This window comes from Mastomys coucha, unplaced genomic scaffold (genome assembly GCF_008632895.1).
Source record: "Mastomys coucha isolate ucsf_1 unplaced genomic scaffold, UCSF_Mcou_1 pScaffold2, whole genome shotgun sequence".
Classification (NCBI taxonomy): domain Eukaryota; kingdom Metazoa; phylum Chordata; class Mammalia; order Rodentia; family Muridae; genus Mastomys; species Mastomys coucha.
The window spans coordinates 3,446,151-3,461,656 of record NW_022196902.1 but is presented as its reverse complement, the minus strand read 5'-3'; the positions used below and the strand labels follow the sequence as shown (position 1 = coordinate 3,461,656).

The 15,506-nt window shown below is 40.8% G+C and overlaps 1 protein-coding gene across 7 annotated transcripts in view; it reads left to right on the top strand.

The window, feature by feature from the left end:
- The window catches only part of Grm1 (glutamate metabotropic receptor 1), a 443,300-nt gene that overhangs the window by 77,108 nt on the left and 350,686 nt on the right, over positions 1 to 15,506 (top strand). For 3 of the 7 annotated variants that reach the window (XM_031380374.1, XM_031380376.1, XM_031380379.1), the window contains 2 exons: positions 43 to 214; positions 1,556 to 2,573. The exons of 1 other annotated variant lie outside the window; for it this stretch is intronic. In XM_031380374.1, coding sequence (XP_031236234.1) covers positions 1,874 to 2,573 — 700 coding nt within the window. In that variant the 5' untranslated portion in view covers positions 43 to 214; positions 1,556 to 1,873. Of the gene's footprint in view, positions 1 to 42; positions 259 to 1,316; positions 2,574 to 15,506 lie in introns of those variants that run through there. 3 more of the 7 variants (XM_031380377.1, XM_031380380.1, XM_031380375.1) reach the window with 2 other exon arrangements.

The following is a 15,506-nucleotide window of genomic DNA, read 5'->3' as shown; positions in this document are numbered from 1 at the left end:
TTCGCCTCCCTCCCCCTGTTTTTTTCCCTTGCGGTATAATAGTGCTGAAGAAAGAGGGCACTAGTGTACAGCCCAGATCGCATCCTTGCACCGTCTGGATTGGAGCTGAGGTGTCTGCGAACCGAGGGCGGCTGCAGTCCTCTGACCTGGGACCAATAGCTCTGTCTACCGGGACTCAGGTAGCACTTGAAGTACATACCCCAAACTGGCCCAGGTGAGAGATATCTTTCTGCGGTGAAGCCCATCCCCAAAAGGAAGGTACTGTTCTAATCTGTCTGATTTTCTCTTGGATCTAGGAGGATCTTGGTTTATTTATCTCTTTGAGTCCTTCATGTCTGAGAAGCAGTGAGGAGCGCTGGGCGTCTGGCTTAATCCCACCCCCTTTTGTGTCTTGCCTCCTGCGCTTTCATTCCCCGCCTGCTCCCGCTGCCCCCTTTTTCATCTTGACTCTCACCTTGAGAAAGGGATGGGGAGGGACGGAAGAGGGAGCCAACTTCAGCCCCGCAGGTGCCTCTACCCCCAAAGCACTTGCAGAACAGCCAGGCGAAGAGAATGAGGATGGAGAAATGCTAGAGAAGCGATAGAAAGGGTGTGTGGTGTGTGTGTATGTGTGTGTGTGTGTGTGTGTGTGTGTGTGTGTGTGTGTGTGTGTGTGTGTGTAGAAAGCGAAGGAAGGAGGGGAGGTCAAGAATTTCCAGGGGCTCCAAGGAAAGGTGTCCCCTCCTCGCTCTGAGCGCTGTCCAGGGTCCTGACAGTGGAGTGGCTCAGGCAGTTGTGCCCAAGACGACCCTCATGCCTACCTACCCTTCTTCCATTTCTTACAGTGATGTAAAGCCCCAAGGGTTTCGATACATAGGTGGATGCAGAATACCCTCTTCTTCCCCAACCTCATCTCGAAAAGCAAGTTACCTTCTGCACTCCTCCTTGAACATCTACAGCAAGCCTCTTTCTTAGAGGGTGCAACATAGCAAGCCCCAACACAGGGAGGCTACCAGGCGTTGCCTTAGTAACTAATATGGCTTTTTCACAAGCTGTCGCATTTACATTTACTACTAAAACTGTGTGTCAGGGTCTCTTCAACCCTTAAGTGTTAAAGTAAAAGGTGTTCTCATTGTTTGCTTTGCTTTTTTTTTTTTTTTTAAACAACGCTTCTACCTCCCAAAGAGTTCCCAAATTTTCTTCTGGGAAAAAAAAAAGTTGATCTTTTCAAAACCAGGAAAGTTCTCTGAGGTTGAAGAACTTAGCTCCTCCCCTCTTTTCCTTTCTCTCCCCTTGCCGCCCCCCTCACCTGGGAAAGCTTGGTAGGTTTGGAGGAATGTAGAGAAGCTGAAGCTGGAGGAGGGGGCGGGTCAGCAGGGCTTTGCACCTCTCAGGACTCTAGCATAGCAAGCAAGCAGGGCACACTTTCGTCATTGACTAGAGATGCCTCTAGCTGATTTTGAAGGATGTGTTGAGGTGAAGCTGACCGGACAATATTTAGCATCACAGACCCTGGAGTTTAAATACAATTCCTCCGGTAGTCCGGCATTGACTTCCCTCTTTTTTTCATCATCAGCGTCCAGCTCACGGCCACTAACGCGCCGCGCATTGCACACCTGATCCACACACCTTCGGGCACCAGTGAAAAACCGCGACTTGATTTTCTGGAAGAACGCCCCCAGGGTGTGGGAGCGGTCGTGGAGGACCAGCAGGAGGAAGCGGAGGGGAGAGGGGCGGTGGTGGAGGCTGAGAAAGCATTGAAACAGCTGTGTTGGCCAAAGGCACGAAGCGGCAAAAGGCAGCGGCGGGCGTCTGGGTGGTTCGCGCTGGGAACCTGCAGGCGGGACCGGTGTGGGAACGTAGCTGCCCCGCGGTGGACCGCGTCTTCGCCACAATGGTTCGGCTCCTCTTGATTTTCTTCCCAATGATCTTTTTGGAGATGTCCATCTTGCCCAGGATGCCTGACAGAAAAGTACTGCTGGCAGGTGCCTCATCCCAGCGCTCCGTGGCGAGAATGGACGGAGATGTCATCATCGGAGCCCTCTTCTCAGTCCATCACCAGCCTCCAGCGGAAAAGGTACCCGAAAGGAAGTGTGGGGAGATCAGAGAACAGTATGGTATCCAGAGGGTGGAGGCCATGTTCCACACGTTGGATAAGATTAATGCGGACCCAGTGCTCCTGCCCAACATCACTCTGGGCAGTGAGATCCGGGACTCCTGCTGGCACTCTTCTGTGGCTCTGGAACAGAGCATTGAGTTCATCAGAGACTCCCTGATTTCCATCCGAGATGAGAAAGATGGGCTGAACCGCTGTCTGCCTGATGGCCAGACCCTACCCCCAGGCAGGACTAAGAAGCCTATTGCTGGAGTAATCGGCCCTGGCTCCAGCTCTGTGGCCATTCAAGTCCAGAATCTCCTCCAGCTGTTCGACATCCCACAGATCGCCTATTCTGCCACGAGCATAGACCTGAGCGACAAAACTTTGTACAAATACTTCCTGAGGGTGGTCCCTTCTGACACTTTGCAGGCAAGGGCGATGCTTGACATAGTCAAGCGTTACAACTGGACCTATGTCTCTGCAGTCCACACAGAAGGTAGGCACTATATCTGGGGAAGAAATCTACCACGAGCCAAGGAATTGTATGGTTTGTGTCCAGGAGCATAGTGAATGTAGTCTCTGTTTATTTCTAGCACAGCGGGAAGCTGACTCTACCCTTCTCAGTGCACGCCCACCTAGGCATTGCTTTTTATCTTCTTTCCCCGATAATTACAGTGCAGTAAAACCATATTCCAGGGTGTTTCTAGGGTAGGAGGAAAAGAAAAGATATGGAAACGGCATGCAAAGGTGTCCAGCTGAAGATTTGACCTACAGATCTTAAGGTGGTGTGCCCTGGTAGTCTGTGTTTGTATTTGGTAGAGTTATTGGTCTAAGATACAGGTACTGTATTTCCCTTCAATGAGTAGTCAATGGTTTCCCAAGCTTAGCCAGCTAATCAAAGCGAGTAATTCACACACACACATGCTCACTGCACTCCCAGGCTTTTACTGTGGGTTTGGAAGGTGAGCTTTTAAGCTTTATTTTGTCTTAGCTGAAGGCATGCTCTATTGTCCTCTGGTGCTCCTAGTCTCTCTCACACACAAAACTTCCCACTCATCCTCTGCAGGATATCAGAAAGGCCCATTTTAAATCCTGGAGTACTTTACATTCAAAAATCGAATATTTTAAACCATTTGTTTATCTCCGTTCCTTTGTGTGCCCAAACCATACACCCCCTCCCTTCCATTTTGTTTATACAAGAAATACTACTGAGAATGCCTTGGAGTTGAGTTTGGGTTTAGAGACTTCATTCAACCTTGTGACCCTGCTTTTCAGAATTTAAGGAGAGACCAATTAGAAATCTCCAACAAGAGGACAGCAGATATCAGATTTAAAGTGGCTTTTTAAAAATGAAGTAGTCTGACCTGAGGTTAAAGCTTTGATTTTTTTCCTCTCAGAGTATTATCGATGTGAATTTTTGGAGGTTTTTTACATTAAAGATTCCTTCTTATGTTCACCAAAGCTTATATGAAGTTTTGGATATAATGAGATTTTTGAAAAGTGGTTGTAGGCTTAATGTATTAGGTGCTTTTTGATAAAGAGAAGAGAGTTTTCAAAACAAACTAAAGTCATGTAGATTTACGCATGACTTCAGACTTTGCAGATGGGAAAAAGGAGACGCGAACCGTTATGTTTCCTGATTCTTGCTCCTCAGCCTTGGTTTTTAGTGATGCCCTTTCAGATCTCTTTTGAACACAAGTTCTTTAAACCAAAATTTAAGTACAGCAGTTAATTCTTTACATTTTTAAGGCAGAATGTTAATTTACTATGTTTGATTTTTATAGCATTTCCTAGTGCCTAGATGGAGCCTTTTGAAAGTACAAGTTATAATATGTGAACTACCAGCACCGGAGAGATCGATCAGAAGGAATAGCAAAGCCCAGACTGAATGTGATTCACTTGAACATGTAGTATGTCTACCGCTCTTGACCTTAGCAATTGGTTACCAATATCAGACATATATATGAGTCCTATCTTCAGGAGGGACTGATAATCAATCATTTTTATAAACAGCTTTATCTGTCATATTATGTTTTACTTGGGGGGGGGGACCAACATGATACCCTCCTCTCTTAAATCTGGTTTCCAAAAGCATCACTTTTCCAAGAGAACTGATAATCATGACTGTCTTCTGACAAGAGGATCATGTTTTGGAAATGAACTGCATTTGCATTTGCTAGTTTTGTTGTGGAAGCACAGATCTTGAGGTCACCTGCATCTTAGCTTGGGGTTGCTTTGTCTCCTTTCTGCCTCCTGATTGAAGATGTGTGGCAAAGACTGTGTCTCCATGTCATAATTAACTCCAGGGCACATGTTGCTCACATGGCCCCATCAGAGAGCTAACTTAGGCATTTATTATCAAGATTACGTCCCTCACTTTGTCACTTACATACACTATCTGTCTTCTTTTTAATGGGATTAGGTTTCTCCTTTTACAACATGTATTACCGGTGAAAACCAAATTGCTTTCATTTTCTTTGACCTCCAAAGAAATTTTGTTCGAGCTCCTTCAAGTGAGGACTAACTGAAAATTTATCTTTTCCTGAGGCTTTACCCTTTGCTTCTCAGGGACTGTGGTTGGAACTTCCTTGGTTCACATAGTAATTTTCCTGCCTTCAGACTGATGGGGTCACATGCTGGTGACAGTTTTCTGTTAAGAAGCTGTGAAGACCACATACCAGGACTGTCTCTGCCATCTGGACACTGTTCAGTCAGGGAGACGCCTGGTCCTAATATATCAATTTGGAGCTTAGAAATTCTGGGGCCTCCAGCAACCTTTACCTCTCCTTTCCACACCAGCCACTCACTGTCAACTTACCACTGTTTCTCTTATCAGGAACAAACCTAGTATAATTCACATCCGAAATGGCTACGCTAGCATACTTCAATTTTTATCATTAATTTTGATAGCTTTAAAAATCATAGAATGGCATTGTCTGTTCATTGCCCAAGTTGTTTTATATTAAATTATCACTTCTTTTAAATAAGCTCTGAGGTATTTCCTGTTTCCTTTTTCACCATTGGAATTTAGTAAGTTACATCCTTTTACTTGGCTTTCAAGCTTCCCTTACTTTTAGTGAACTTCTCTCAATGACAACTGTCAGTTTAACTGACATGGGGGACCGAGTTCCTTCAGTGGAAGCCCCAGAAACAGTTGTTGATTGTTTCCTAAACACTGGGGAGGCTTTAGGGGAAGAGGGATGTTGGAGCACCAGACCCGTTGATGTACTGATAAAATTCAGACCCACTGTGGATGCTCACTTGAAATGTATGTCTTTAAATATGTGATACGGAGAGTACTAAAATAGCCACTTCTAAGAAGACTATATGCGCCAAGGTCATTTTATTCCATTCTTCTGGTGAAACAAAGATTGCTGGGCAGAAGTCAAATCAATCATTTCAAGAGGCTATACAAACCAGCTTTTAAAAGTAACAATTTCAGGTGATTAAGCTCAAAGCTTTGAGAAAGTTCAGTGAGGTGTTCTTTGAGTTTATAGCTTCAGCAGGTTTTCTTTAGGACTGGATTTGTTTTCAGTTACTTTGAGACTTTTGTTTAAGAACTTTCATCTCAGGTAGGCAGAGAAGCAGTGACTTTAATGCCAACATCCCATTCTGCAAATATCTCCCTTAGGGGGTGACTTTTTATGGAGTTGGTGTCACTGTTTGGTGTCACTGTGGTGCTGCATTTCTTCTGACGTGCACCTACGTTTTGTATGCAGTCAGCCTTTATTGGGGTGTCTTTTCGATATCTGACTTTTGTAGGAATGTTTTTCCAGTTGATATAAAACAATTTAAAATCTCGTTGGCTCAGAGGAAAATTCTTCTAACAGATCCATAAGTTAAGCATGTTTCCCCACAAATTTACATATACCAACTTCTATGTGAGCGTTATCTACTGTTATAGTTTCTGTTTTCCAGCATCTTTAGGCCTTTACTGTCTCGATTGCAATCTATTTCTTAGGAAGTTCTTCCAATGGCTTGTTCTATTTTTATCATATAGCAGGGAATAGGAGTGTTTTGAGAGATTATTTAGACCAACAAGTTAAAGATGCTAAGCCTATCACCACAGTTCCCTTGCTTAAGCTCTAGGTTGTTTAATGCGGTAAGTATTCCAGCGAGATGATTTCAGAAATAGAACTGCACAAGACTCTTGGTCCACCTGAAACTGACACCCTGAAGTTTCCAGCCTTTCCCCCTCTATGACAAAGAGTCATTTGAGACAACCCAGATTCCTCCTCTAGGTGGAATTTATCACCAGAGAATCTTCTCCTCACCAATTCATTTGCTCACCTCTTCTACTTTTTGTTTTCCTCATCCTCGTTGCTTATTTCAAGCAGATCTTACACAAATGAATATCTCAACGTTTCTTTAAATTCTGTGCTATTTACCATAGCCATATCCTGCTGCCTTCTATTCTTGAACATCTGTTATTTTTAGTTACTATTACTAGTATTATATTTGAGAGTAGAAATGTGATATTTTCCACTTCGGTGTAAAGTTATTTTTCTTACATCTGCCTTTGTAACCTAGAAGTGCATTCTGGGATGCTAATTCACCTGAGCATCCTGGGCCTTTGTTGTCAGGTGGTAATAACAGACACCAAACCCTGAATCAGTGAACTGATTCCTGGATACTGCCAGCATTTTACTTAGGCTGATGTGGTCTGCCCTAAGAGTATGTCCTTCCATTCCAAACCGTACCATCCTGGTAGGTACATAAATAACTATATGTAGTTTAAACAAAGAGCCATTGCAACAGAGAGTCTACATGTGAACATTTGCTGCACAAAAACTATAGAGTTTTTGAGGGAGGTCTAAGTTATCAGGTAGTTTATAGTCTAAAGAAGATAGAGTTGGTCTCTTGTAAAATAGTCAACAGACAGTGTTTATTGCAGCTTAACCGTTTGTAAACACAAATTTGTAAATGTTTAGGAAACACTGAAAGAAAACATTTTGGTATAATTATTAGCTGGAGACAAGGGCATTTTGGTTCAGATGTTATTTGGAAATATAACACTTGTCAAAGGTACATAATCATTGAAAGTCTATGACCAGGAAAATAAACAGGTGTAACTGCTTGGAGTGCTGCGTTGGGGCCAGGAACTAAAACTAAAGGCAGAAGTGATTGTTCTTGGATTTCTTGAATCTTTATGAACATGAAGGTCGGCTGGAATTTCAAGTAAAGCATACCCAAGCCAAATTCAACCTGATTCAAAGACTTGGACCTGTCACTAGCAAGACAAAGAGGACAGGGAGGCACTTAATTTTTGATTTTACTAAAGGTGTTTGTATCCATGCAGAACCTTGTAGTTCATTCTCCTATATATTTTATGCTTAGGCATTAGTTTCTTCAAACCCCAACCTTTTGTATTCTATATTTTGCAAGGCATATTTTGCAAACCAGGCTACATAATTTCCAAATTTCCATCAGAGAAAAGGAATAGACATTTTATTTTAATACACAAAGTAATCATAAACTTTATGTTATTTTTTGTCTGCACATAATTTATAAACATATTTTTACCCCAGATCCTCCTGCGTTGATACCTTTGAATGTTTATCTTTGTTTTCTTTTATACTGGCTATATTTATCAAACCCATTTTCTAAGTGCTAGCTTTAATTGTCAACTTGAAATAGCCCAGAATCCCCTGAGAGGAAAGCCTCCACTGAAGAATTGCCTAGATTAGATTGACCTGTGTGCACGACCTGTGGGGAAGTGTCTCGAGTGTTAATTGGTGTGGGAGGGATCAGAACACAGTAGTTTGTTGAGAATCTACAACCATAGGGGGTCCAATGGACAGGTCACACTATTCTGATTTTTACCTTGGAACCAACATCACCCCATGGTTGTCAATAGAAACTGTAACTGGAAAAAAAAAAGATTGAAGACAGGATATAAAGCCTTGTCAAAATGATCTCTGTCTTACCCATCTGAGAATTATGATCAGATTTTGAATTTATGTAGAAATATCTACTTTTTTCATATACTCTTAACAGTTCTTTATAAAGATCCACACCTTAAGTTTTAACTTATGTGAAATATGTTATATTTTTACAGGAATATTTACTTTCTTATCCTGGTAGTACTGTTACACCAAATGCAATAGTAATGTTTTTATACAAAGAATTTATTGATTCAAGACAAAACTTGGTGCTAAGAATTGCTCATGTATTGATTTTAGGATTTTCTCTTTTCTTAACTTCATAGCCAATATGCTACTGGTTCTGGTTCAGGGAAATATGACCAATTTTATTACAAATCCTTAAGCAGTTCAAATAAAAGCCTTAATTGACAAGTAAAACAAAATAATTTGAGGAACATTAATTCTTTGGTTTCCAAATAGCAGTTCTTTTTTATTTTTTCTTTTTAAAGATTTATTTATTTTTATTTTATGTGCATGGGTGTTTTATTTCCATGCACGCATGTGCATCACATGCATGTCTTGTATCCATGGAGGTCAGAAGAGGCCATCAGATATGAATTATCATGAAAGTTCTGGGAACTGAACCCAGACCTTCTGCAAGAGCAGGAAGTGCTTTTTGCCATTGAGCCATCACTCTAGCCCACAAACTATGTTTCTTTTTTCATTTTCTTTTTTTTTGACGTTATTTATTTTCTTTTTTATTTAATTTTTAATTATTAGATATTTTCTTTATTTACATTTCAATCCCCTTTCCTCATTTCTCCTCTGAAACCCCCCTACCCTGTCCTCCCTACTCCTGTTCACTAACCCACCCACTCCTGCTTTCCTGTCCTGCCATTCCCCTACCCTGGGACATGGAGCCTTCACAGCACCAAGGGACTCTCCTCCCATTGATGACCGACTAAGTCATCCTTTGATACATATGCAGCTGGAGCCATGAGTCCCTCCATGTGTACTCTTTGGTTCTTTTTCTTGTAATGTCCCATAGCATCCAGAATTCACTATGTAGCCAGACTGATTCAAATTTTAATTCTCTTACTTCAACTTTACAAGTGTTAGGAGAATAGGTACCATATCTGGTTTATTTTCTTTCTAATGAAATTTACTAATGAACATATGAGCCAACTATGAAATCACATACTTTTCAAGATGTTAAGAACATAACTTAAAATAACAATAAAAATAACTGTTATCATCATTACTGCTATTATTGCCATAAAGAGTCTTAAACTATTAGAAATACTAGAAATAAATAAGTTGTTATAGGCCCTTGGCTTTTTCTTTTTTTTTTAAATCACATGTGGTTGGCAATTTAGCTCAGTGGTAGAGCACTTGCCTAGCAAGCACAAGGCCCTGGGTTCAGCCCTCAGCTCTGGAAAAAAAAAAGAACAAAAAAATCACATTTGATCACTTTTTGAAACAGGTGCCCAAAGGACTATGATGCTTAATGTTGTATTACTGATTGTACCACAGTAGTTTGCAAAACAAGGAGCTGAAATACATATCTGCTATTCAGTTACCTTTATTAAACTTCTACCAGAAACATAACATTTTCTTAGCAGTACTGAACAAGTACAAGAAACCAGTCAATGGTATCTGGATGCTTGACCCCAAGCCCAGAATCTGAAGATGAAATGAAATTCATAGTTAAAAGTACAGAATTTGGTATAGTTTTCAGAAAACATTTTTGGGTTTTGAATGAATAAACTAGGGCCACACATTAATATAAATGATACACTCAAGACCATGGCCTTCATCGGTAGTAAAGCCTGTAGTAACTTAGATTAAAGCCACGGTTATTTAAAACTCACATGACACATCCTTGTAGTCTGCCCACATGTGATGTTCTTGTCGTTTCATCAGCTTCTGAAAGATGTCTCTGTATCTTGCAAACCCATTCTCACTACCATCCTGCCTAAAACTCCTGTTTTAGTTCTAGATGACTATAATATCCATTGATGCAACCTTTATCTTCTTGTTAGTTGAAATCAATTACATATCATTTGCCTCTTTACTCCTGCAGCCCTTTTCCCCTGACCAAATCCTGGCACCTTGGTAATACAAAATGTGCTCTACTTTGAGCTCGAACCTGCAAATAACAAAGAGTCTTTGAACAGCACAGTTTCCTTCCATCCTTTTTCCTTTTCTTCCTTGCTTCCTCCCACCTTCCCTTCCTTCCTTCCTTTTTGATAGTTATTATTTATTTATTTATTTATTTATTTATTTATTATTCACTTTACATCCTGTTCACTGCTCCTCCCTCCCTCTCCTGGTCACCCCCTCTCACAATCCTTCCCTCATCACCCTTTCCCCTTCTCTTCTGAGTAGGTGGGACTTCCCTGGTTATCCCCCTACCTTAGCACTTCAAGTCTCTAAGAGGCTAGGAACTTCCTCTCCCACTGAGATCAGACAAGGTAGCCCAGCTAGAAGAATGTATCTTAGGAAATAGCTTTTGGGATGGTTCCCATTCCAGTTGTTTGGGACCCACAAGAAGACCAAGGTGCACATTTGCTACATATGTGTGGAGAGGCGAAGGTCTGGCCCATCCATGTCTGTTCTTTGGTTGATGGATCAGTCTCTGAGAGCCCCAAGGGTCCAGGTTAGTTGATTCTGTTGGTCTCCCTGTGGAGTTCCTATCCCTTTGGGGCTGCAGTCCTCTCCCCTGCTCTTCTATAAGAGTCCCCAAGCTCAGTCCACTGGTTGTGACTGTCTGCCTCTGAGTCAGTTGGTGGGAGGTGCCTCACAGCGGCTTCTTTTCCTACTTCTTTTGTCCCCAAGTTTCTTGCTCTAACCTTTCTCATATCCATGAAGGACCCATATGACATTTTTTTTCCCTTTTATTTGGTCTGGTTCTGGTCTTATATCTGAACTACGATATCCTGTTATTTGCACTTGTTAACCATCTTGTAGATAGTTCATTTTATGTCATTGTTTCAGAGAAAGAAAAATTTCTATTCTGAGTAGTTATTTCATATAAATTTGCATTTTGAGGAAATGAGAAATAAGTCACTATTTTTCATCCATTATGGGTAAAAGGTACAAAAGAAAATCCCATAGTTTTATTGCATGAATGAGATAAAACAGGAGAATTTGAAAAAAATGTCACAAGCTGTTATTTTTGTCATGTTTCCTACTAACTGGAATTAAGAGTCTCTTAGCATAGATGAACCTTCAAGAAGGGATTGTGGGGATATTTTGTGGTGAGGGTGTGAAAATAAGGAGAGAGGTATGTCTTAATGCTTTTCTAACATTGATCTGCATACCCAGTTGTATCCTTTCATAATAATCATATCTACTGACTGTGTCCTTGAGTGCAAGCCTTTTGGCTAGTCGGTGTGTTACACAGCTCTTGTCAAACCCAGAGCAGTTTTCTCTATTATCAGATTTATTTATTTATTTTTATTAAGAAATATGGTAAGGCTGTCCAGGAATTCTTAAAATAAGCAATCCTCTGATTACAACCTCCTGAGTAGCTGAGGGCCTGCCATATTTCATACTCTTTGGTGTTTCAAGCGAAAGAAAGAAAAAAAAGCAATAAGCCAATTGTCAATGGTATGTTCAATAGGGAGGCCGTTTACAATAAAGTTCCTAAAGTGATTTGGGATATTGAAATAGTGAAGATACTTTACAACAGACAAATTGAGACCTAGTTCCTAAACAAATAAGCACACCACTTGCTATTTTCACTTTTTGTCAACAAGTATTTCTTTGTTGGTAAAGAAGAAGTTGTGGTCAAATTTCTGAGGAAAATAAATACATAGTGGGTGCTTTCTTTGTGCCAGAAGTCTGCTATAGTGATGAAAGAGCAAGGATATGAGGACAATAGTCCTTCTATTTCATTCACCATGTAGTGATAAGCATTCTGCTTATATAAAATGGTGGTAGGAACAGGTAGTAAGTAGGGAGGTCACAGAAAGTAGAGTGTCTAGGGAAAGAGTGGGAAGAAGGATTTACAGGGGCTTTGCAGTGGAGGTGACATCTATGGTCCACTCCATCAGAGGAAGGTGAGAAGTAATATGAGTAGAAACACTGATATAGAATACAATTAGTACCCAAGGAACTAAAGAACTTGCTAGTTACAGAGAATATGGAGTGTAGAAGGGAAGAAAGGCCTAGGTTGAGATACATTCATCAAACCAAGGAACTCACACTCAGACTGTGATGAGCCAATGAAGCGTTTCAGGTCCAGAGAGCACTGGACAATATTTTTATTTTGGAAAGTGGTGCTGTGAAGCCTTTAGAGACTACAGAGTATGAAAGGGACTCATGGAAACAAGGTAGGAAAATATGGTTGGTTGGAGTATGTGTTAGAGAAACAACCAATTTATGTTAATGATTAATTAGTCAAGAGATGTTAAGAGTTTTGATAAAGGGATTGTCCCTGGAAAAATATAAGAGAGGATGGACTTAAAAGACATAGGGTGGGTAAGTTAGGATTTGGTGCTTGAGAAGTTTTGAGGGTCAAAGGGAAAGACATCTAGAATGACTCCAAGTATGGCATTTTGTAGAACCAAGTATGAAATAAATGCAGGCTGGTTGAGTCTTATGCATTTATGGGAAAATGAAGCCAAGAGATTCTATAGTCTCAATATCTGGAGAGGGAGGTAGGTTTGAGATTTATCAGAGGACTCTGAGGCTATACTCACAACATAGGATTAAATTGCCAAGAGACAAGAAGTAAAATGAAGAGGGAAGATAGTTAAGGGACAAACTTCAGGGGAAATGAAGAATGAATAAGATAATATGGAAAGGTAAAAGGAGAAATACGAAGAACCAGAAAAGCTAGATATTGTGGAACCTAAAGGAAAAGAGGGTTGGATGTAAATCAAGCTGACAAGAAAGGCGCTATAAAAACAATGTCCTGTAATAGTGTTATTTTAGTTTTTGGATGCTGCTATAACAAAATTGGATATCTTATAAACAACACTAAAATTGGATATCTTATAAACAACACTAAGTAATTAACTCATTTGTTTATTTATTTTGAGATTTTGATTTATTTATTTTGAGTGCTAAACATATCTTCTCATGGCAGAGAGGTAGAAGAGTGAGAAGAGCTCTAGCAGTTCTTTCACCATTTTGTAACCTGGTCAGAAGGACAGAACCCACATAACTTTCGCACTTCCCCAAAGGCCCTACTTGAACACAATGGGGATTTTTTATTCAACACTAATAGTGAGGGACTTTCAGATCACAGCAAGTAGTCTTCACTTTTGCCTAGCCTCAAGCCTTCCAGCATTTGTTTGTTACCTTCTAAAGCACTGACAGGGCTGAGGTTAGAAGAGACTGGAGCCAGATGAAATGTTCCTAGAAAGCCTAGAAAGCCTGAGAAGGAAAGTATAGGGCACAATGGCAGGTAGAGAGGATTGCAAAGGCACAGCAGTTTAAGGCTTCTGGATAAGAGTGACTGGAAAGGGAAGATCTGAAGATAACCGACGAAGCAAGGCTGCTGAGGGAGCCAGGAGGGATTGAGTGGCCATCCTTCCACTCCACGATCATTCCTCAGAATGGGAGGGAGCTAAGTTTGAGGAAGAGGAGGAAATGATTGAAGACAATATTTGGTGGCCTACACTGACCCAATGGGACAGTAGAAAGAAAACAGCCCGCCTGAGAAGGTTTTATAGGGCACATCTGAGATTACAAGGCACAGTTTCAGCAGCTTTAGTTTGCATGTTTTGATATTTTCTCCATCGAGGTACAGCCACAGACATAAGAAAAGGGTCCCAGCTTTCCTGGCAGTTTATTATCTTGGTCACATGCTGGCATAGAGTCCCAAATACCAAAATCTTCCTCTGTTTACCAGAGATCAAAGCCTAGAATTATCCTTTATTCAGCTCTTGCTGTAGTCCAGGTGAGGGAATTGATGTTCATGGTGTCTTCATATCTACAGCCTCCCTCTCTTCATAAAATTAGGTTTCCAGAGCATCATGTACCTGACTTTGCTTAGTCTTCCTGAAGAATTGCCTTTTCTAAACTGTATGTCAGTATTTCCTTTTTTATTTATTGAAGGTTGGACTATAAATATAAATAATATTAATTTTTCACATTTTTGTTAAAATCATTACTTGCTGTGCTATTCAGTGCTCCTTAGATAAATTCCATTGTAAAAAAAAACAAAAACAAAAAACAAAAAACAAAAAACCAAAACACACACACATACACACACACACACACACACACACACACACACAAAACAAAACAAAAAAAGAAACAGATAAAACCGTATACTCTTCAATTTTATGAAATCATTTCATAACACATCATCTCTTGATTGGTCATCAGAGTATCACACTTACTATTTTTTTCTCTCTATGAGGAAGCTGAAGACTTAAATATTATACTTAATCACAGGAAATGCTCTAGTTCACCTGAGTCGATACTAGCATCTTCTACCATAAAACATTTTTTTTTCCACACACGATTTTATAATTGTAAAATGCTTCAATTTTATTTTGCGGGCAGCAAAATGCTCGTTGTGGTAGTTCGAATAAGAATGGTCCCCATAATCTCATAGGTTGGAATATTGGGTCATTAAGGAGTGGTACTATTTGAAAAAATTAGGAGGTGTGGCCTTGCTAATGGAAATCTGTCCCTGGGGGTTGTTTTTGAGGTTTCAAAAGGCCCAGTGGCCTTTCTTCCTGGTGCCTGTGGATCTGCTTATGGAAATCTCAGCTACTTGTCCAGCATCATGCCTGCCTGCATGCTGCCACACTTCCTGCTGTGATGGTAACGGACTGAACCTCTGAAACAATAAGCAATCCCTAGTTGTACGCTGCCCTTTATAAGAGTGGCAGTGGTCAGGGTGACTTAGATCACTGATTAAGGAATTATGGCCCGGGAAGTCCAGGAAAGAACAAAGAAAGTTAGGCAGTGGATAAAATGCTTGTTCCCTCTTCATTAGTAATTGAAACAGTACTTTACAGATTAATTCTCTCCTGAGGGTGAGAATAAAGTTTGAAAGGAAGTTCTGTAAATTCACCAGGACCACAATGAGTCTGCTCAGTGCTACGTATGGAAAAGAAAATGTTCTAGACACAATTACGTTCTCAAACATAGGACATACATGTAACTACAAGCACGAAGAAGGTCCTAGCCAAGGAAGTGATGTATGTATGCTCCAAGAACCCAAGCTAGGAAAGGACAGGTTAATGACTATGTAGAGGGGTGGCCCTACCCTGTTCCATGATCTCTAGTCAAGCCCTCTTCTCTACACCTTTTTTGCATAGAATAGTTTTGTGCTGTGAGGTGAATTTCTCCTTAAAGTGGTGGCAGTGTACAAAAGGAGACCAGAGTTCAATCCCCAGTATCTACTTAAAGCCTGGAGCAGGACACAGGCCTCTGATGTGGGGATCCCCAGGGAAACCTTGGCTCACAAAACAAAGAAAACGAAAGATGGAAAGGCTTGGGAAGAATGGGGATTAAATAGGAGGAGCTTGGCAGGAGTGGAGATGAACAAGATTGGAAGAAAGAAAAGAGAGGTGGGGGATAAGAGGAATCAAAATTCA